We start from the raw sequence: 22,726 nt of genomic DNA on the forward strand, positions 1-22,726 counted from the left end.
CACTACAGTACAACATTCATATAATCACCTCACAGAGCTTCATTAAAATCACAAATCTTCTGACATCTGATACTTCATTTACTTACATTTTTAACTGAAGTCATATTTTTGAATGCAGTGTTTCAAATGTACTCATATAAATTACTCATATAAGTGCATACACACATATGCACATAGTATACTTATTTGTATTACAAACTCCAAATACTCAAAAACAACAAATCACTGAAAGTATCAATAGTATTACACATATACACAAACTACTTGCCGTCGCTTGCATTATAAAACTGTTACACCGTCATTTTCATACTGTACATTAACATAGGACTTCTGTAGGAGGGAAGTGTGGTTTTCCGATTTTTCTCATAGTGCCTGAATGCAGCATTATTCAAAGCTGATGTGGGTGGGGCTTCCCGCTGTGATTCACATGGATTAGTGGTCCAGAGTGATGAAGGCTCCTTTAAATCAATATTTTCTGCTGGAGATGAGATGAATGGTGTATGAGTGGTGAAAAAAGAGGACATATAGTAGCGACACAAAGTGAAGGTTTTTTTCAGGAACACTTTTCTAGTCTATGGAGGATGGCAGAAGTCTGTGGTATGTGTAAGTAGCTGTGTTAATGTCAATCCGATCAACAGTAATTCGATCAACTCACACCCATCAGTTAATCTCTCTTAATCTGTCTGTCCCAGAGCCAAATATTTCACAAACCTCCAGTTAATGCTTAACTTAAATTTGCAGTATATTTCCGCTTGTCATGTTTCAGCAGTTCCACTAAAGAGACATTTCCTCTCAAATAGTTTCAAATAACTGTTTAAGGCTCAAAGACGTAAAACTGTCCAAAATTTCACAACCTTGCAAAAATTAAAGAAAAATTCTTAAAAAAATGCATTCATATTTTTTCCTTATTTCCTACCCTATCGTCTCACGACCCCTCAGATTTATCTTGTGACCCCTATAGAGCAGTTCAAACCAGCTCCACCTTGATCAGCTACAACAATGAAATGTCATAAGAAACACATTTATTTATTTATTATAGCAGTCACAACCCAAATTTCCTGCAAAACAGCTACCTATTAAATACTTTAAATTTAGCTAGTAACTCTTATATATTTCTTTTACTTAATGAGGATTTTAAATGCAGGACATTTACCTGTAATTTAGTATTTTTACATTGTGGTATTGACACTTTTACTTAAATAAATAAATGAATTAGCACTTGTTCCACCACTGTGTATTTTTATACCCACCATGGATCAGATGATTGTGTAAAAAGGTGTCACTCATAATTGCAATTCCACAGAAATACACTATAATGTAAACTACCTGCCCAGCACCAAATAGCAGTCAGAAACTAGCTGGTGAACATAATGGAGCATTTGAGTGCTAAAGAACCAGACATTTCTCTCAGGAATAAATGGAGAAAGCAGAGCTTGAAAGGAGAGTGAAAATTGGACCCCTGAACCACAATAAAATAGAAAATGCAATTTTGGAAGAAACTGCGTGTGATCGCTGAAAGCTGGAACTGATTGTGATGCTTTGCTGGAAGCTGAATAGCATTGAAATTCTACCAAGACTAACATTGCCTGCAGGTGGGATCAAACCTATGACCCAGTACTTTTACGACAGCTAACATGTACAGCAAACAGCAAGATCAGATTTTTATATTTCGACTTTTCTTTGCATAGAAAATAAGGCTTGCAGCTCTGACATTCTTATAACATTAAAGGGTGTTGGAGACACATTGAATGATGGTTCGATCCCATGTGTGTTTCTGCATGCCAGTATGTTTTATTTTTGTATGTATTGTTTGTTTGTGTTTGTGAGACAGAGGTAATTTTAAATTGTGAATGAAACCTGAAGGTTTGAGGTGAGCATCTTCAACCATTGGACTACAGGGGGAAGCTACAATCTAGAAGCAATTTCTTTTAGGAGAAATTGGTTCACCTCCTTAATTGCATAAATGAGGGTTGCAGCTATGACATTCTTACAATATAACGGGCATGACGGTACATAAACATGTTAAGCAACATTGTTTATAAGAGCCGAGTTATGAGCAGCACTGAACCTTGCAATCTAACGGGAGAGTTGACCATGAACAGGGCTTAAGGACAGAGCCAGCGGGAGATCCCTGAAAGCAGCGTCCACCTGAGGACATGGAACACTGATTCTCCTTCTTGTCATCGTATAACCTGGATGTCCACTTACCTGCCAACACACAGTCCCTCTCTGCCTGCTTTTCACACTAAGCTGGCCTCCTTTCACTGGGCCCAGTGGAGCGTACTGGTGTCACTTTGCTGTCAGGCTCCACTGACAGAAAAGGCTGCTGCTCTGAGATGTGAGAGAGGGAAAGACAGGAGATGGTGAGTGATTGTGGTGTTAAAGGTTATGGGTCACAAATGCATAAGCATTGGCGGGATTGCCCATTGGCATTTGCATTTAGTTTCACACACTTTAATTTTGGAGTTCAGTTTAAGCCTGCTTATGTTTTGAACTGAGGAATATGAAGTTTCAGTAATTTCTAACAATTGTAAATACAGATACTACAGTATATTGTCCAAAGTGATACCCACAACACAGACTGTGGTATTTATGTAAAAATTATACACAACTTTTCATGATTTTGTTGATCAGAATTTGTTAAATTATTTCTCATGTTTTGTTTTCTGACAATAGTGACATAACATGTTCAGAAATCATTTGTTTTGTTAAGATTATGAAAAAAAAGATTATTACCTCCATCTTGCAATCTTCTAGACCACAAAATATCAAGGTGTGGTGGCGAGAGGGGGAGAGAACTATATCTGATGGGTGAATGAAGAAGAAGATCAACTACGCCACCTGGGGAATTGCACCTCAGGAAATATTTATTACCAAATACCAATAACTTCAAAGTTCACAATCAAACAGCACAGATGCAAACAGTTTTCTCATGATGTTGAAATAATGATATTGTAATCTCGAGAAAACAAGCTTGTTATGTTGGGATAACAAAATATATTTTGTCATAAGAAAACAATCTTCACCAATATCCACTCAGTGCTCAATAATTAAATTAATTTATTCTTGTCTTTGGCCTCCAGATTTTTTTATAGTTTATTAATCATTTTAATGATGATTAATGTTTCTTGTTCTCAGGTCTCTCTTGGAAAAGAGATCTTAATCTCAATGAGACTGCCTGATTAAATAAAGATTAAATAAAATAAATAATTCTAATTGATTTTAATGAAATGAACCATGATTCTTGATATTTACATGCAAACACACACAGGATGATCATACACACTTTATCAAGATGCACCGTAAAGGACATTTGTGCATACATGTGTGTTTGTATCACAGCACAAACTTGTTAAATCACTGACTCAGGGCATCCAAACATCCTTAATGACTCATGAATAAATGACCTATATAATAAAGACCTAATAGAGTTATGACATTTGAAAGATTAATACTCTCGATAAGAAAATACAACAATCAGTTCATTGTTTCTCTGGTTGTTCTAACTTTATTCGCCGTTTACTTTCTCTCTAGTACTTTCTCCTTCCCCTCATGTGACCTTTGACCTTTAGCTTGCATTGTGAGGTGTTTTCATCTCATCCTGGCTCTGAAAACATGAACAGCCAATCTCTCCGCCTCAGGATTCCTGTCGCAGGAGGTTTGTACCCTGGTAACCGACCCTCAGTGTTTACCCTGAGCCAACGGTAGCGCTGCTGTGGACAATAGATGCAGATAAAGGCGCCTGAACAATATATATATTAACATTCACAAGAGCTACTCAGGAAAATGCCTCACAGTGTATTTCACTCTTTAAACAATAATAACTTACATTTTTACTGTATCTTTAAGGGTGAATCTGACATTTTTCTAAGATCTGGGACCCGTTTAAAGCTTATTTTGGAAAGATTGATTATTAACTAATTATTTCCTGTGTTTTTTTTATGAAAAAGACTGTTTTTTCCTCTTTCATTTATTATTATTATTATTTCACCATGTAATTTTGCTAATTATGTGTTTTCTACATATTCTGTGTACTCTATGTGTGTATGTATTTGTGTTTTGCTACATTTCTGTTAGCTTGTTTCACTGACAGTGGTTCAATTTCTTGAGCTGACTTGAGTATTTTCATTTTATGCTAGTTTTACTTTCTACTTCACTGCATTTATTTGACAGCTTTAGTCACCTTCAGATGAAGATTGTAGATAAAACAACGTAAAGATAAGCTTATAAATTACTCTGCATTGTTAAAGATTAAACCAGCGGTGCCCTTCACAAAGCATCTGTGTGTATTTGAGTCTACTTTTGCATCGACTCATCAGTATCAATAATGAGCTTTGTTAAATTTATTTAATATATTAGTCACAGCCTGATTTTTACTTTAAGTAAATTTAGCTCATAACACTTTTCCTTAAGTAGGATTTTTTCATGCAGGACTTTTACTTGTAATGGAGTATTTCTACATTGTAGTATTGATACTTTTACTTAACTAAAGGATCTGAGTACTTTAAATAACTGCTGTTAATTTACAGTTATAACAGTTATGAACTCCACGCCGCCTGAATTGCACTCTGGGTGATGGAGTGCTTTCGATCAGGAGATGGCGCCACAGAATTATCTGATAAAATTTAATGGAGGGACTGGACGAAGATTGTCTAACATCTGACAGATGTATCACTCTGTTGCAAAAACAAAAAAGTCAATAATTTTAGGGAACAATAAAAAGGAAAAGCTCCCCCAGACTCCCAGAGAAGCTAAAGTGTCCCGTGTCTCAATAGTATGTCTCACACTTTACATGAGTATTTCCATGTGATGCTACTTTATTCTTCCACTCCACTACATTTCAGAGGGAAATATTGTACTTTCTACTCCACTACATTTATTTTACAGCTTTAGTTACTTTTCAGATGCAGATTTGACACAATGGATAATATAACAAGCTTTTAAAATACAACACATTGTTAAAGATGAAACCAGTGGTTTCCAACCTTTTTGGCCTTTGACGTCTTACAAAAAGCAGTGTGTAGTCGGGGTCACATTTCACATGTCTATGAGTTGTTAACAGCTCCACCAAATAGTGATTTTTCCCTCTAAACTTCTCACATGCTTTCATTTCAATAAATGATCAAATGATCCAATATTTCACCAAAAATCAAAGATTCAAGAAAAAAGTCCAAAAACTGAAAACAGATTTGTGTATCAGAACTTTGTTTTTTCTTCTTTCCTCTCCCATTAATCATCTCACGACCCCTCAGATTTATCTGCTGACCCTTTGGAGGGGCCCCAACCCCTAGGTTGGGAACCAGTGGACTAAACTAGCTAACTGTATATAAAGTAGTGTAAACTAGCTCCACCTCCAGCAGCTACAACAGTAACATGCTGCTCTAACACTGATGCTTCACTATTAATAATCTAATGATGTCATATATAATAATATATCAGTCAGAGGGACCAAACCACTACTTTTACTGCAATACTTTAACTACATCAAGCTCATAATACTTATGTACTTTTACTGCAATACTTTAACTACATCAAGCTCATAATACTTATGTACTTTTACTGAAGTAGGATTACTTGTTATTGAGTATTTGTACCTTGCATTCCTGGTATTTTGTGAAAACGTCTGATTTTCAGATGTAGTTTTGGTTTGCAGAGACTTCACTTGTTCGGTCTCTAGAAATCCCATCAGAGTGAGCGCTCTTCCCGTCTCTAATATCTCCGCTGTGAGTGTAGTTAGTGTGTTTGTGGCTGTGTTAATCAGATCCGCATGAAGCTGGAGCTGCTCGGTGTGAGTGCTGCTCAGCAGGGAAGTTTGGAGAGAAAAAAAAGTGTGACAGTTTCATCTGCCCGCTCCAGCTGTGGCTCCCGGGCCCGGAGGACCGAGCGGACGAACCGGGACTCCGGTCGTTAAATTCAGCCGCTGAGCGGTCCGAGCTGCCGCTGGATGGAAGCGGAAAACCCGCCCTGCTCTAAGAGGTGCTGCTGCCTTTAAACTTTTCTCTTCATCTGTGTAACCCAGGACATCCTGTTGCTTTACTTCATACAGTTTACTAATACGCAGTTATTTTAGTTTATTCATAATGAGCTAATATGATTGATAGGCTTATTATTATTTGCAGTAGTATGTTTTGGTGTTGCATTTGTTATTTTTCTGTTCTATCGCATGTAACTAATTTTACAGTAAATCTGTTCACAGCAGTATTGAAGGTAAAAAAGTCAATATTCACTGTAATGAGTCAGATGGATTATAATGCGGGTCTGTTTAATTAGGACCGACTGCGATCATATGATGTGAGGATTTTCATATTACATGTTTGCCTCGTTTGTTATATTATTATATGTTCGTGTAAAGCTGAAATTGTGCTTTATAAATACAACGTGGATTGAACTGAGGTGAATATAAGAAGTTTTAACAGTACAAAGTGATCTAGGTAGTGAGGATTTTTGAACACGAGAGTCCTGTCCGCCTGTTTTAACCAGACTTAAAGGGTCTATTAACCCCAATTAGCATCTAAAATTAACAAATTGTGTGACTTATACCTAATGGAGTCTAGCAATACAGACCATTTTGGTTGTAAGATGGGTTTTTATTTTTCAATTTGAGCATTTTATTTGCTGCAGTTTCACCACATGAAAGTCACTGTATGTCCCTGCAGAGCTACAGCGTGTATTCTCTGTATGCTCTAACATGATACCGTACAGTTTATTATCAGGTGTAGGGCTGCAACTAATGATTACTTTCATTATCAATTAATCTGTCAATCATTTGCTCAATGAATTGATTAGTTGTTTGGTCCATAAAACGTCATAAAATGGTGAAAATTCTCGATCAGTGTTTCCAAAAAGTCTAAAATACAACCTCACATGATAAAACATGACAAGATATTCAGTATTCAGAGGACTAATGAGATGATCTCGGTGGGTAGATCCAGGTAGGCTCAGTCTCACTGTTGTCTGTTTAGTACATAACATGCCAGACCTTCCCGCCTGTTTGAACAAGACCCAAATTAGCCTGCAAAACTGATTTTCTGACTTACACTGAGTGGAATCTAAAGCAATGCACATAGTTTTAGTTGCAAGTCAGAAAATATGTTGCTTTTTTTGGGTTTCTTTATTTTGCACATGTTAAAATCAACAAAGACACACAAACAACAAGAAATAAAATCAATGTGCAGGGAGAGGAAAGAAGCATAGGAGGGTTATTGATTATAATAACAGTAAATAAATATTTTAAATATGCTCTAAATGGCTTTAAAGGCAAAGAACCCAGTGAGAATAGTAGCTGCATAACTGGACTCCGGTCCAACTGAAATCTGACCTCTGGTTGTCAGATGTTTGGGAAGATGAAGATCAGATGATTGTTTGGTTGAGTGAATGTGAGAGTTTAGTTTCAAAAAAGACCTGAAATGATCTGGAATTTTTCCCTTCCTGATTTGTATCTTATATATAGAAGTACAAACTTGAAAAGTGTTAAGGTCATAGATAGTTGAGAAGTTGAGTTTCTTGAGATTGAGAAGCTGATGTGGAGCAAAGATCTGAGCGGGTTGCAGTTCTGTAGAAGAAAGATTGTGTGAAGAGTTGCGGGAAATGTGCAGATTATACTGCAATATGAAAAAGAGTGTATGAAATATGCAAAGAGTATGAAGACAGTGTTTGTCAACAAAATAACTTAATTTCCTAATTATACTGTACCGACATATTCTCTCATTATACCAACTAAGGCATGTCGTTACTCTCAAGTCAGATCTTAGATGAGTTTTGACAATATGTTTTTTTTTGCCACTGTAAATAATAAAATTTCATTTTTTTAATATTTAGAGACAGTTTGTTTACTTTAAACCATTATGTACAAGCAGATAAACCAGAGTTAGCATTAGCATTAGCATTTAATTTGTTGCTCGCTGTTTGTTTTGCAGCAGTTTCACCAAATGAAACGTAGTGTAATGCAGCGGAGGCGTATACTCTGTATGCTTTAACATAATACCGTATGGTTTAATAGTCATGAATATAACATAAACATTTTTGGCAGGCGTCTCTCAAATTTTGTTGTTATTTGGCAGTTTAACACTGAACTTTATTGTTAATTTGACAGCAAATTAAGAAAAATAAAAACATACATGAAGACATAAACACATTGTCAAACTTGTATACATACATAAATTAATTGGCAAAAATATATGAAAACACAGACTACAAGTTGATTTCTTTCTGCGTCGCTGCCAACATTTAAACAGCTGCCAGTTTATCAGTCTGACTCTAATTCTCACCTCCAGTTAAAGTCCTTCAACATGAGATTAAAAAGATGAATTTAAAGGTGTCCTCCTGGTACCTCTGCATCAGCTGTGCTTCATGTCAGGCCCCGCCTCCTCTGGGGGCGTGGCCTAGGAAGGTGTGGCCACAATGTTGCGTTCATGTCACATGGGAATCACCGCAATTATAATTACAACTGTGAAACTGATGTTTTCTTAAAGAATAACTTCACACTTTTTTTTTTGCACGGTGCACATAATCACATACATTCCAAAAGTGTAAAAAACATGTTTTCTGCTCAGTATTAGCTTGTACGCGTCTGCTTGGATTTGAAAGTTGGTGACTTTGATGACTTTGGCATTCCCCTGACCTGAGCCATTGGCAGGTTTAGTCTAGTTTTAAAAGCCTAACGAGGGACGGGGGCTGCAAATTAGCTTCAGCTGGATGCCTTGTAGCCTGTACATTATATCTGCTGCATCGCTAATCTGTATGCAACAATAAACTAATAAAATAAAAAATAAACTAATTCTGTGAAATAGTTAAAATGACAACTGCTTTATGCACACAGTCATGGCTCCCGTACGCCACCAAGAGGTTCACATTTTTGTTTTTTAGAGAAATGTCTCAACAACTATTTGATGGATTCGCATGAAATGTGGAACAGATATTAATGTTAACATCAGGATAGGGCTGGGCGATATATCGATATTATCAATATCGTGATATAAGACTAGATATCGTCTGGGATTTTGGAGAGCTTGTTAGACTGTTATATCTATCTTATGAAAGCATTAATAGTCATCCCAACAATATCGTCATAATATCGATATCGACATATTGGATCAAAGATATCATTACATCTGATTTTGTCCGTATCACTCAGCTGTACTTCAGGAGTAATTGTAAAAGTTTGTGAGTAAATACCTGAAAATTGTGGTTTGCTCTAATTAGCAAATGTTAGCATCCTAACACACTACTGAGACGGTGAACACGGTAAACACTGTGTTAACTTTGTCATTGTGAGCATGATAACACACACAGAATCACACACTCTTAGTCTTGTTATGAATAATAACCCAAACAGTCTCATTGAGCCACAGTTTCCTTCAACAGTACTGCAGGGTGACATCTTGATATAAATCTTCAGAATATTCTTATAATATTCCTGATATTACATAGACGATGACACTGATCACACATCACACATTTCCTTTTATCCTTTTGTGATGCTAAATTTGTAAAGACTTCATTATGTTTGATGGTACTTTAACCATCATTATAATATATTATACACATTTTTTAAGTTATTCCAGGGATATGAATGTAATTTTTTTGCTCAAATTTCTAAGGATTTCAGTATTTCTATTGAAACTACAAGGTGCTACACATTTATTCACCTGCGCTGCATTCAGATACAAAGAGATTAACATGCTGTTTAATTCTCAACAGATGCTGCCAGTGAAAACAGCAAAGAGAAGCTACAGATCTGCAGCGTTTCAACGTTGTTTTCCGGCTTCTGTCGTCGCTTGCAACGCAGTTCACAGTTTCAGCCAGCAGGAGGCCTGAGGATCGAACTGTTATAAAACTCTTTAAAGCTGAACTTTCCAGGATCTTTTAATTCAGAGATTTTTTTTTGGTTTATTTCTACCTCAGAGATGCTCGGCAGTGAGAGGAAACCTTCCTTGCAGGATTTTAACAGCGAGAAATGTGAATTGAGGCAAAAGAAGGGACAGAAAACGCTCGGCTGACGAACAAACCTGAGCAGTCGGACGCTCTTTTTGGATGTTGCTCGCCCACGACGCCTTTTTACTTCCAGGACGACGTTATAGATAGCAGCCAATGTCGGCCGATAATAGCCCGCCGCCGCCGGCCTCGCCGCGGGGTCAACCCATCCTCCCTCAGCATACGGTCCCGCCCACGCCGTCGCCAAGCCCTCCCGCCACCATCTGCAGCCAGCTGTCCAACGGCAGCCAGACGGCGCCCAGCCCCACTAACTCACGGAGCTCCATCCACGGCGTCTCCTTCCTGCTCCAGATCGGACTCACCAGGGAGACGGTCACCCTCGACCCCGGCGACCTCTCGCTGTCCGCCGTCAGAGAGCTCGTCTGCTCCATCGTGGATCAGAAGGTAAATCACTTTATTCTGGCTTCTGACCTTAGAGTCTAGCGGGGTAACTGTTAACGTGTAAACTTTGATATTATTATTATGATACTATTTTCAGTCTCTTGCTCCAGTTTACTGTGTGCCGAACCATTCACTGGTGTCTTTAGTCCACTGAAATACGATATGAAACATAACTGGCAGATAATATAAATGGTTCGCAGCCTTTTTCTTATAAAAAGTTAACTGCCTGTATGAGATAACAAACTGAGGGGGAGGAAGGGTGCTCCGCTGCGTTATTAACGTCTCCAACAGTGGAGAGCAGCCTCTCTGCAGCTCCGGGGGAAAGACGTTGCTGTCTGAGACACTGAGCAGCTGCAGGGTTTTTTTAGATGAAACAGACTGAGCACCGAGTTATTTTCTTCACCTCAGAGTTGGTTTAAGTTGTTAAATGCAGCAGTGTGTGATGGTCAGCTGGTCTCGTTTGATACTGCCGGAGTTAGCTGCTCTGCTCCGCTAACATCAGTCTCTGGTGTAGAAAGTTGACAGTATACTTCACATTCATCTTACAAAGGTAATTATTTACTCATTAAATAAAAAAAAAATGCTTGCAACCCCCGCCTTTGGTGAAGATGAACTGGAGCCCGGTTTTGCCTTTTCATTCTGTCATCAAGTTATTAGAAAATCGATTTTTGACGTTTGTGAACCGATGCAGAAATTGTCCACATCAGGATACATCTTAGAATCGATTTTCCCCCACCCCCTATTCATAAGCATCTCCTATTTTTCTTGAAGTATCAATCAATCAATCAATCAATTTTTATTTATATAGCGCCCAATCACAACAAAAGTCATCTCAGGGCACTTTTCACATTGAGCAGGTCAAGACTGTACTCTTTAATTTTCCGACAATAAAACTTCTCTGTTTGGTACGTTTAGATTCACTCACCCACTGACCAGTTAGTTAGGTCACATGACTCTGACGTTGCCCGCTATAACCTTTCATTCATGTGAGAATGAATTCTCACACCTCACATGTAGTTCAGGGGCTTCCGCTGTCACGTCGACTTTATCTCTCACAATCTACTGGTTTCACCGCTCGCACTGAAGGCACCACCTGTGTTTACTGCACAAGATGCATTTACCCAACCCTCCACCAAACACACACACACACACACACACACACACACACACACACACACACACACACACACACACACACACACACACTGCAGCAAACCTTTGTCTGTTTTGCAGAGCATGATGTTGCTCTCAGTTCACCTCCCAGCAAACTCCACTGTTACAGTTCTGAGCTTTCAGCGATTGATTGTTTGATTGATTAATGGATTGATTGGTTTAACATGTTTGCTGTAAAACTGCTTGGTGTCTGACCTGCACCAGCACCTGACTGGGCTTTGTGTCTCGACTTTACCCGACCTGTAAAAGCTTTTTTTTTTCTTCTGGATAGCAGCAGTCTGTATTTCATGTTAGAAGCTGTTGGTGGGATTGGACGTAGCCAGCAGCGGCAACGGTGGTGGTGCTCCCTGCTGCCGCCCACAATGCTGATGATGTTGCCACTGGGTGGAAGATGCAGCAGTAACCGCTCGCTGTCTGAAAGCACCTTTCAATAATAGTGGATTAAGTGATTTGTCTATGGCTACGTTCACATTACAGGATTAATGCATGTATCCGGCACTGGTGTGAACACCGTTGAGGTCCTAAACTGCCTCTCATGTGCAGATTTAACTTAAATGTGCGTACAAGAATAACAAAATTAACATGACAGTAAAATCATAAACATGGATGACGTGGCTGTGCTAACATACATGTACAGAATTATTTGTTGTGGAGAAGCTTCTCCATAAATGTACAACAAATTTGAAACTTTCTCATCTCTCCATTGATCCCTGTTGCTGTTGTTGATGTCCTCCATGTTTACTCTTAGCGGGCTCTGAATAATGACGACAGGCGATATGCACATGCCAGGGATGTATTAAGATCTGGATACCACGTTCAGAGATGATGCCTGTTCATTCCTCTTCATGAAAGTTGCTCTGTGGTGCAAGTCTGTTTTGATTCCACCATTTTTCCGCAGGCTTCCTCACACTTCCTGGTTTTCAGGCCCATAGAGCATGCTCACTAGAGTCTTTCTCCAGCGCTGGCCAAGCCGGCTAACTCCCTGTTGGCTCCTCCTTCACTTGAATGGGGATAAAATAATTGAATCACCCGGCTCTTCTAGACTCTCCAGATGTTATTGGACCAAATGGATCAAATTCTTTGATAATAAAATGAGACATTTTGCTTAGAAAAATGTATTCACCGTTTTACAGCTGCACCTTTTCCAAAGAATGCTTTTTGGGCCAATGTACATCACATGATGGAAGTTGTAATTACACAGTTTGGCCACTATGTCAAATAAGCTTCAAGGCCTGGCGTTGTTCCTCATGCATGTGCTGAAAAATAAGATCTGAGTCAGCTGGAGGCAAAAAAAAATTGGATTTGGGCCACTTCAGCATATGATGTGAACATAGCCTACAAAAAGACAATGGTAAAAATTAAAATTTCCATATTGTATCAGCACATCTCTCTCTTGTAGTATTCGGGGTGTCAGTGGAGAGTTTCCTGCATGAATAGAAATCTTTTGGGATTTAGTGGATTTTTTGCCATCAAAGTCATCAGATTTTCAGAACATCTAAACCTTTTATGGCCCTTTTCATCCCACAATATGAGTGTTTTGGACATAACAAAGAACAAACTGGTCATTTAAGCTGTTGTTATGCTAAAAATGTAGAGTTTGTCCAGAGGGTGGAGCTAAGGTCATGAGGTTATTAAAGCCAAAAGTAAAGTGTTGGACAATCTGACCATCATCATCACCATCCACATACTTTCACTTGTCATCTCTTGTCACACTCTGTGTTTACAAGCTCAGTGGAGGAAAAGACTTTTCACAGAGAATGTCTCTTCCTGGTTGGTGTTGCTGTGTCAGCACTCTTCACTTCCTGTTTCACAGCTGTGTGTAGTGTTGGAGAAGCAGCTTGAGGGGGGGTTCAGTTTGGTTTTCAGTGCTGCGGACTGTTCTCAATGTGTATGAACAATTACAACCTGGCAGGTAAAATGTTGTCATGTATTTTGGGCTAAAAGAGCTAAGAGAGTCTCTGAACTCTGTAAACCTTTTTCATATTTAAAATTCACACCAAAAAGCACTTTAGAAGTAACTTTAGTGGCCAAATTTTTTTGAGAATTTGGGTTTTTTCCCATTCACTTCAATACAATCAGTTTGTTTTGGAGCAGCTTTTAGTGGTCATTAGAGGAAATGCAGTTAAGGACAAAGGAAAACAAGCTAGCATCCTGTGCTACCTTGTAGTGACAGAGGTCATTGTAGCATGTACGACATCGTCCAGCCTACAACACTGTGTGTTTAATATGCAGTTAGCCTACTTAGACAAGTCTTTCTGGGTTTAAATACTTACATCCCATAGAATAATGAATGGATAGGAAATAAACTCCGGTCTTCCATAGATTCCTGCTGGAGGACCCAATGACACTTGTTGCCGCAGCGGATACAACACATCAGTGGGCTGAACGGAGATGCTGTGCAGGTGGAGGTGGAAGACTGGCAGCTGAATATAATCATGTGGCTAATAAACTGGATGGATTGCCATGAAATTTAATACAGACATTCATGATCAGAAGATGAATCCCAATGAGTTTGGTGACTTTTCCTCCAGCGCCACTATGAGGTTGATAATTGTGGTTTGGAGTGAAATATCTCAATAGTTTGCCACTTTGTGTTTAGCATGCTAACACGCTAAACTAAGGGTTGTTTCACACCTGCACTTTTTAGTCTAGTTGAATCAGACTCTGGTTGGTTTTCCTCCTCGGTACGATTCATTCGGGCAGATCTGAACACTGCAATCCTACTCCGACAAAAACAACTGCATAAAGACTCTTCAGAGGAGGTGGTCTCGATCTGCTCACAAACAAACTCTGGAGTGGTTCGTTTATGGTGGGAACGTGATCCGCCTCCATCTGACCTAACTACCAGGCGTACTCAGCGAGTTTGGGCTAAACGGCTCCCGTAGCCAGGTGAGCTTTGCATGTTGGGATGCGGATGACTGAATTTATCAGTTGCTGGCAGGTAGCAGCAGAGTGAATTGAAGTCCGACCTGGACTAGTGCAATGTAGTACATTATTTAGTATGTAGTAATATTTGGCTAGTGGACCTTCTTCAGGTGTTCTTCCTGTGTTTACGCTCTTGCTCCAGCCCCAGACACATCTGACCAATGAGAGGAGAGAACAAACTCACCTGGCTGTTAGTGATGCATTTTGGTTCGCTTGGATTTTGAAAAGAAACTGAACCAATTTTACCAACTCATCCACTGATTCAGACCAGAACTAACCAACTATAGGTTTGAGAAAACCCTACGAACATGGTAACATACCTGCTAAACGTCAGTGTGTTAGCATTGTCATTGTTAGCATGTGTTTAGTTCAAAGCACTGCTGTGCCTGTGCAGCCTCACAGAGATGCTAGCACGGCTGTAGACTCTTCATCCTGTTAACATTCTGCTCAGAAGTTGTTTGATCTACAGACACTACACAGCATGTGTGAACATCACAGTTACCTGGTGATCTTAACGCATCCATAACTCGTAAGATGGAGGACACGGCGGAACGAAATTATTCCAGGTCAGCCTACAAAATGACATCAGCACTGGAATGTTCTTTTTCCTGCTTTTGTGTCGACATCATGGAGCTGTGAGCTCCGTCTGTGGGTGGATGGAAGCCTGAGGTCTGATTTACGGCTGTTATGTCACTCCTGTGTGTGTGTGTGTGTGTGTGTGTGTGTGTGTGTGTGTGTGTGTGTGAGGAAGGGGGGTTGGTAGGGAAGTAGGGAAGTTCCCCTCCCCTGTAGGTCGCCACATTGACCACCCCCTCCGTACACACACTCTCACAGTCCCGTCACGGATTGTGTAATGAAACTCTTTGCTCAATATTTTTGATATCAGCATCGACTCAAAGTGCGTCTGACGAACCCACAGAGAATAACCACCAACTCTGCAGCTTTGCAGAGCTTTTTTAACCTCTTTTAGCTCTTAGTTTTGGTTTTACAGCATTTTTACTGCTCTGGATCTGCTGGATGTGTAAGCATTTATTAACAAATTAGCCAGAACTTTATCATTTGATAATATGTTAAAGGCATCAAGTGGACAAAAATCCATCTAAATAATAATCTAAATATTTACATCTTGAAACAAATGAAAATCTTCCTGTAAGATCTATTTTCAGTGAGTTTTTCTCATTTATTTGAAGGATTGTCTTGAGCTGAGTGACAGTAACCTGCACAATGAAAACACTTTAGGAGAAAAATAGCTATTCTTGCTGCTTTTGAAATATGTTACAGTTGGTATGAAAAAAAGTGCAATGCAAGCTCAAAACACTCAGTTAGGTAGCTCTGAAAATATATAATTCTATGTACATGTTTAAATCAGCCACCTTTGCAGTTTAGCATGTTTTCATGAAAAAGAGACTTTATTCTTGTGTTCTTCATTTACATATTTGTTTGCCAGATTTGCTTAATTTCCATATTTTTGTATAAACCAACAAAATTCCCATAAGTTCTTGTGATTCCATTTTCTTCCTTTGGGAACGTTTTAATATCCAAAGATAAACACTTATTCTCCTTTTGGATTTGAACGTTACAGTGATTAATGCATGTCATAATTTCTCACTTTGTCATTTTGCTGCTGCATTTTTTTACCCCTCAGGAAACATAAATCAAGCAGCGAAACTGAACTTGACTTTATGTCTTTACTGCTACATCTGTGTGAAATAAGGAAAAAAAACATAATCTCGGCTAATTTTCTGTGTCATTTCTCTTTGTTCTGTTAGTTGAACTTTTAATTTTTTGGGCTCATAGAAACTTAAGTTTTGGCAAAGAATCAGTGAAGAAGAGCAGCCGAGTGTCCTTGATTGTCCAAACAGCCAGCGCTCGTCGGCGGTGATGTCATGAACCTGGAATCTGAGAGAACGAGAGAGAAACATAGAGAGAAGACGGCAGTTTGTCAGCGTGAGACAATACAAGCCTCTAAAACATCTCCAGAGTTTAGCTTCTTGTCTCCGCACATCATCAGCGTCTCGTCTAATCAGTGTCTCCCCGACTCATGTTATTTAAAAAGTGTCTTTTGTGTTTTATTAAGTCAATGATGGACAGTTTTTTTTATGGCTGCACTGTTTATCAAAGGGACATTTTTTAGATGTCAGAGAGACAGTGTTGAGCTCATCCGTTTATTTACACTTTGACTTCTGCTTCACAGTAGACAGACTTGATCCACCCCCGATTTAGCCCTTATAGGCAATATACAGACATTTAAATGGTTTATAACACACTTTACTGTAGTTGTCAGCAGATATATTAGAGTTAGGGTTAGGGTATCTGGCGTTAGTTAGGGTTAGGGCATCAGGGCGTTAGGGTTAGGGTTAGGGTTAGGGCATTAGGGTTAGGGTTAGGGCATCAGGGCATTAGGGTTAGGGTTAGAGTTAGGGATAATGTACTTATCAACAACTATAACTCCTCCTGTTGGCACCCAGGCTGCTGTATAAACACACATGAATGACAATACAGTAAAACACAGTTGTAATAATATAAAATATGTCTTCATAGGAGAAGTTATAATGATGTCCTTATATCTGCTTATGACCAGTGTGTTATAAATATTTGTTAATGTTTATGTAGTGCTTATAATGCTAAATAGAAACGTGTTCTTGATATGAAAATACAGAATTGAATTAAACATTGAATAATACGTAGACGTAGACTATAACAAGATCTTGATTATAGTAAATGGAACAACAATAAAAGAATAAACGGTTGAACAAACAACACTAGTGAAAGTTAAGATTATTAGGCACAATTAAAATATCAATACATAAAAAATCTATATAAACAGGACCAAAAAAAAGGACTTATTTAAATCTAATCTTATTTATTTCTTGATAAGCTTAAATATTCCAGACCAAACATGTAGCAATCAAAGTTAAAGTTTGGGAAAATTCTCAAAAACTAATCTGCTTCTTCAGGATCGTGTGAGTGCGGTTTGATCAGATTTAATTGACAGTGATCAAACAAAACCCACCAGCTGTTGTTGTCAGATATTGTGAAATGAAAATATTGCTAAACTCTGATTTGTGCTCTGATGAACATGACATCACCCAGACAAAAACACAAAATACGGAAAATCCCTCTCATGTAAGACTTCATCAGTCAGAGTAAGGAGCTGATGGAGAAAATAGAGTCATCTGGAACTTCTCTGTATGGCTGAAAGAGTGTGAGAAACATTTCTGACTGTCTGAAAGAAATGAAGCAAAACAAGGCGAAGGATTCACAGAGTCTATGCTGGTGAGAAAGAAATTTGATAGTGTAGTGAAAATAATCATTCTAGTGTTGAAAAAAATACTATTATGTCATTTAAAGTAAAAGTTTAGCTCATTTATGGAACTTAAAATATGGGGAGCAGATTCATGCAAATGTTAAAATGTGACAAAAATCTAAAAAAAAATCAACTCTGGTGTCATTTACAATTTTTTTTTCTTTTTTTTTAAATAGTAGATGAAGTAAAATATGTTCAACATATGATGAAAAAATACACAAAGTGCCATTTCTATAAAAGCAGCTTTACTGTGAACAGGAAGGCATAAAAAAATAACAAGAAGATAAAAAAAAAAACATGAACGACATCGAGAGCAAATTAAGACATAACAGATAAAATATCTGTAAATAAAAAGCCATCATTTAAAACATGAAAAACAGCATCTGTATCTGTTGCTACGGCAACCTGAGGGACACTTGTCCTCCACTCCCTTTCTCCCATTAGCTGTGCTGGTTTCCATGGCTACCAAGGCCAGGTGGTGGTTCAGGTGGAGAAGTGAGTGATGGTGAAGAGAGACTGAGAGAGAGAGAGAGACGGAGCTCGACCCGCCTACGGAGCTTTTTAAATGCTCTGCAAATGTCACATGAAACCTTGTGATTCCAGCTTTCATCGTTTTTAACATCAATTGAAGGGTTTTATTCGTATATATGTGTGTTAATTTCGTTTTTACCCAAAACACCAGAGTCAAACATCACTCATATCAAGAGCAAATAGAGAGAAATACAACGAAAAACAAATCAGCTATTCAGTTTGTTTAATGGCTCAAATGACACGTCGGATACATTAAAATTACATTATTAAAACTGAACCCCAAAAAAAGAACGTAATATTTTGTTTGTAACTTCCAGACCAGCGTTTTATGATCTGACGTCATTTGTTTGTCTTCCAAAACCATTAAAACTAAAATTAATTACAAAAAAAAGCTGTTTTTCTGATATGACACTGCTGTGGTTAAAGAAATCCCTTCCAGACATGTTTTAAGATCTGAAGATGCTCTACTTTGAATAATAAATTGCATCTAATATGGTTTTTCCAAAAAAAACAAAAAAGAAGTTATAAGAAATGATCTCGTTAAAATCCTCAAACTTACATCTACACTTACATTACATTTACTACACAAATATATATAAATATATAACTATTTTGATGATTGATTAATTGTTTTGAGAAGAGAAAATGCTAAAATTACAGCTTCTCACATGTGAATATTTTTTGGTTTCTTTAGTTGTCTATGACAGTAAACTGAATGTCTTTGGGTTGTGGACAAAACAAAACATTTTGAGTTGCATCTTGGGCTTTGGGAAACATTTATTGACAGTTTTCACTATAAACGACTAATTGATTAATCAAGAAAAATAAAAGATTAATATATGATGAAAATAAGCATAAAAACTTTCTGGTTACCTGGTTATGGTTCAAAGAAAATCGTTGACTGTCGGTTAGAACTGCAACGATTCGTCAATTAATCGATTAGTTGATTGACAGAAAATAATCGGCAACTATTTTGATAATCATATAATCATTTAAGTGATAATTTAATGATTTTCTGTGTCATACATGATGACTGTTGATCAGACAATAAAAGACACGAAGATGGCGGCTTGGACTGAAGGAAGTTATAACGGCTATAATTAAGTATTTACTGACATTTTACAGACAAAGCAATTAATCTGAAAAATAATCCTGAGATGAATCGATGATGAAACAATCTCACGAGTTAAAGTCATTTAACACAGAAGAGCTGCTAGAGGACTTTGTCATTTTAACATAAATACATGATGTTTTTGGTCATTTTCTGAAACTTAAGTCTTTGTTTTTCTCTGGAGGACATCAAATGTTTCCGGACATTTTATGGAGATGTGATATTTTCATCTGACAGCAGCCATTAGTGTCTGATGTAAGTTTACAAGGACACCCGGTGAACGGGTTCGTTTCTTTCTTTCTGTCTTCCTCTTCCACCTTCTCTCTACTCGATTAACTGAATAACTAAACAACCTGATCAATAAGTGATCAAACATCCTCCAAATAGTTTGAAAATGGTGAAAAGCAGATGATTTATTAGCTTAATTAGTTTTTTTTATCAAACAATTACTAAAAACAACATTAATTAAGTATTATAGTTAGTCTTTTTTATGTACTACATTTGGCAAATTATCATTATTTCGCTTTCTTTCTCCTACCTGTTCATTTCTGTGTCTGTTCAATGTGTACAACTTATATGTTTTTGTATTGATTAGGATGTTTTACACTAATATCACGTATGATTGTCTTCCTTACAACAAGAAACAAGTGATTAGCAGTAAAAAATTGAAATGTACTCGACAAAAAAAGGAAATTGTGGTCATAAAACCCATTTTAACTGCAGTTCAAACCATCAAGAATACATGAAACTGGATTATATTAATGACAATGATAAAAATATGAATTAAAAGGACCGCTAAGCTAACCTAGATTTAACAATAGTATGAGGTTGTTTTGATGTTATTTAATGGTAAGTGAAGAGGTTTTAATCCCGTCATTAATTTTCTTTTATGTAACACGTTTGAATTAACGAACATTAACATCTGTCTGACTCTTATGCAAACTTTTTAAAATCCCGGCTTAACTTTACAGACTCCATTTGTCGTCTCATTTAATAAAACCGTCCTCGGTAAAACACCACATTTACATCTGAGCTCTGATCCTGAACGTCACACACAGCTGCCGTCTAAAAAACACTTTTAATCCTGTTACAGCTTCTCTTTAAGTTCTGTAACCTGACCTGGTTTTATTCCTCCAAACTGTTGAGGTGAATGAATAAATGCTCATCTACGCAGGTGCAGTTCCTCTAACGGCCACTAGAGGTTACAGGGAAAACTGTGTTGAAGTAGATGAAAAAAACTTTTTCAGAAACATTTTTCACGAGTTGTTTGATGCAAGAACTAATTTTGTTTCCTCTTATGTGATGGTGTAATAATTCATTTAACTCACAGCAGCCAATCAAAGCCAATTAAATCTTTGCATAAAGCAATAACACAGTCCTACTATCATAAGCAGAGCAGACGGTCACACTAAGCCTGATTGCATCCTGCTCCACAACACAAGAACCACAGATCTGAACAACAACCAACATTAGCTTCCCTGCTAAAGTCTCCTTCTTATCTAACATGCATACAAACATGAACACACGTCTTGTCCTGGACCTTAGCTTGTTGAACGAGCTGCCAAACAAACATTCACTGGGGAAAAGTGCACCGCTAACGTTGTAAATTACAACCTCACAAGACTCGAATCGCCTGCAACTTCCACTTTCATTATTATTATTTATTATTCTCTCTACCTTGTTTCTTTGTTGTTACTCATTAGTCAACCCCTCATAAACATGATTTACTGAACCCGACACGTCACGTCACAAACACTAACACAACTCGTTAAACTCAGCCTCCCAGTTCATATCAGCTGTTTCGCTGTCTTGTCTTAATGTCTGTATGTTCTGACACCGTCCAACTGCCTTGTCTTATGTTCCTATGTCTTTTTGTTATGTTATATCCCAACAATAAAAAACAAACAAACAAAATAAAAACCCAGCATGTTAACGTACCTGTCATTTTGGACCCGTTAGCTGCTAACAACACTGTTTACTCGTTCTCTACGGTGTAACGCCGACACTCATCCTGCCAGCTGCTGTCAATCAAACACATGTCAGGTTTCTATCCAAGTGTAGCACAAATTTTGACCCAAATTTCACAAAATCAATAAATCAAATTAAACGTGTTCCATCCACTACTGTTTTGTGAATATTAATTGTTGAGCACATCGAAGTAAACAGTCGGTGGCGCTGATTCTCCTGTCGAGTGCTGTAAACCACAAAAACAAGAAGATGGCGTGACGTGTCGATGTCATTGATAGAACGACAGTCAAAGCTGAAGTGATAGAAAATGTGATACACATCCTGGTGACAGAGAGCATGATGGACAGTGGAAATGGAGAATCTTGAGGATGTTTTTTGATAACAGCTCTGTGTCAGTTATACAGACACGTATTGAAGAAGAGACGAAGAGAAGAGCTTATGAACGTTTAAGTCACATGCTTCCTGTACGTCGTCATTTATTCACTAAATCTGTTTCCATTGCACTTTGTCACATTTTGCTTTTATAGAAACTTTTCCACCTTTTTTCAAATTCCCAGAAGTTCTATACACGTTTTTATTTTTTAAATGTGCAAATTGAAAAAGTGCATAAAACAGGGTGGATGAAAACCCGCCTACAGACACCGACACACTCCTGAGACAAAAAAGGAGCATTTCTGATATTTTTCCAAAGATCTTTTTTTCCTTCTTCAATCATAAAAAGTGACCAGCACATTTAAAAGAGACGTTGACATTATTTTTGACTGCTGACAGAGTGACAGTCGGACTTAAACAAATGTTGAATGATAAGAAACTAATTCCTCCTTCCTCCTCAGGTGTAGAGATTACTGTTGGGCGTTGTTTGAAAATTTTAGATACTTGTCCTGATACCTGAGTTTTAATACTTCATATTAGATAAGGGCATAATAAACGTCCCTGCGTTTGTATATCACAGGAGTGCAAAAGTCACTTTTAAAATACATCCAACTGACAGCAGCTGTTAATGTATAATGAAAATAAAACTGACCTTTCACCCCCCCCCCCCCCCCCCCCCCCCCCCACCTGCTTCCACTGTACCTGTTGTTGCGATAAGAACCAGGAAGTGAGTTAGTTTCCGTCGACATCGCTGATGTCATCTGCTCAGAAACAGGAAATGAGTTGGGGTTTAATGTTTACTTTGTTCCGTCTAACTGGTCAAATCTAACCAGGATATCTGACGCTCATTTGCATCCAAATTGTCAGGTTGGTTGACATCTTAAGTAGAGGACACAACGGTCTGTCATCAGCTGTTTCATAAAGGGTTAAAAACTCCTTGTAGCTGCTTTAAAGGAGAATAGTGT

The 22,726-nt window shown here is 37.9% G+C and overlaps 1 protein-coding gene across 2 annotated transcripts in view; it reads left to right on the forward strand.

Moving 5' to 3' along the window:
* The first annotated feature begins 5,657 nt into the window (after nucleotides 1-5,657).
* The window catches only part of LOC121882112 (serine/threonine-protein kinase D3-like), a 57,878-nt gene continuing 40,809 nt past the window's right edge, over nucleotides 5,658-22,726 (forward strand). The window contains exons 1-2 of one of the 2 annotated variants that reach the window (XM_042390128.1): nucleotides 5,658-5,976; nucleotides 9,700-10,377. In XM_042390128.1, coding sequence (XP_042246062.1) covers nucleotides 10,090-10,377 — 288 coding nt within the window. In that variant the 5' untranslated portion in view covers nucleotides 5,658-5,976; nucleotides 9,700-10,089. The remainder of the gene's footprint in view (nucleotides 5,977-9,699; nucleotides 10,378-22,726) is intronic. The other variant, XM_042390129.1, reaches the window with a different exon arrangement.

Source organism: Thunnus maccoyii, chromosome 17 (assembly GCF_910596095.1).
Source record: "Thunnus maccoyii chromosome 17, fThuMac1.1, whole genome shotgun sequence".
NCBI lineage: Eukaryota > Metazoa > Chordata > Actinopteri > Scombriformes > Scombridae > Thunnus > Thunnus maccoyii.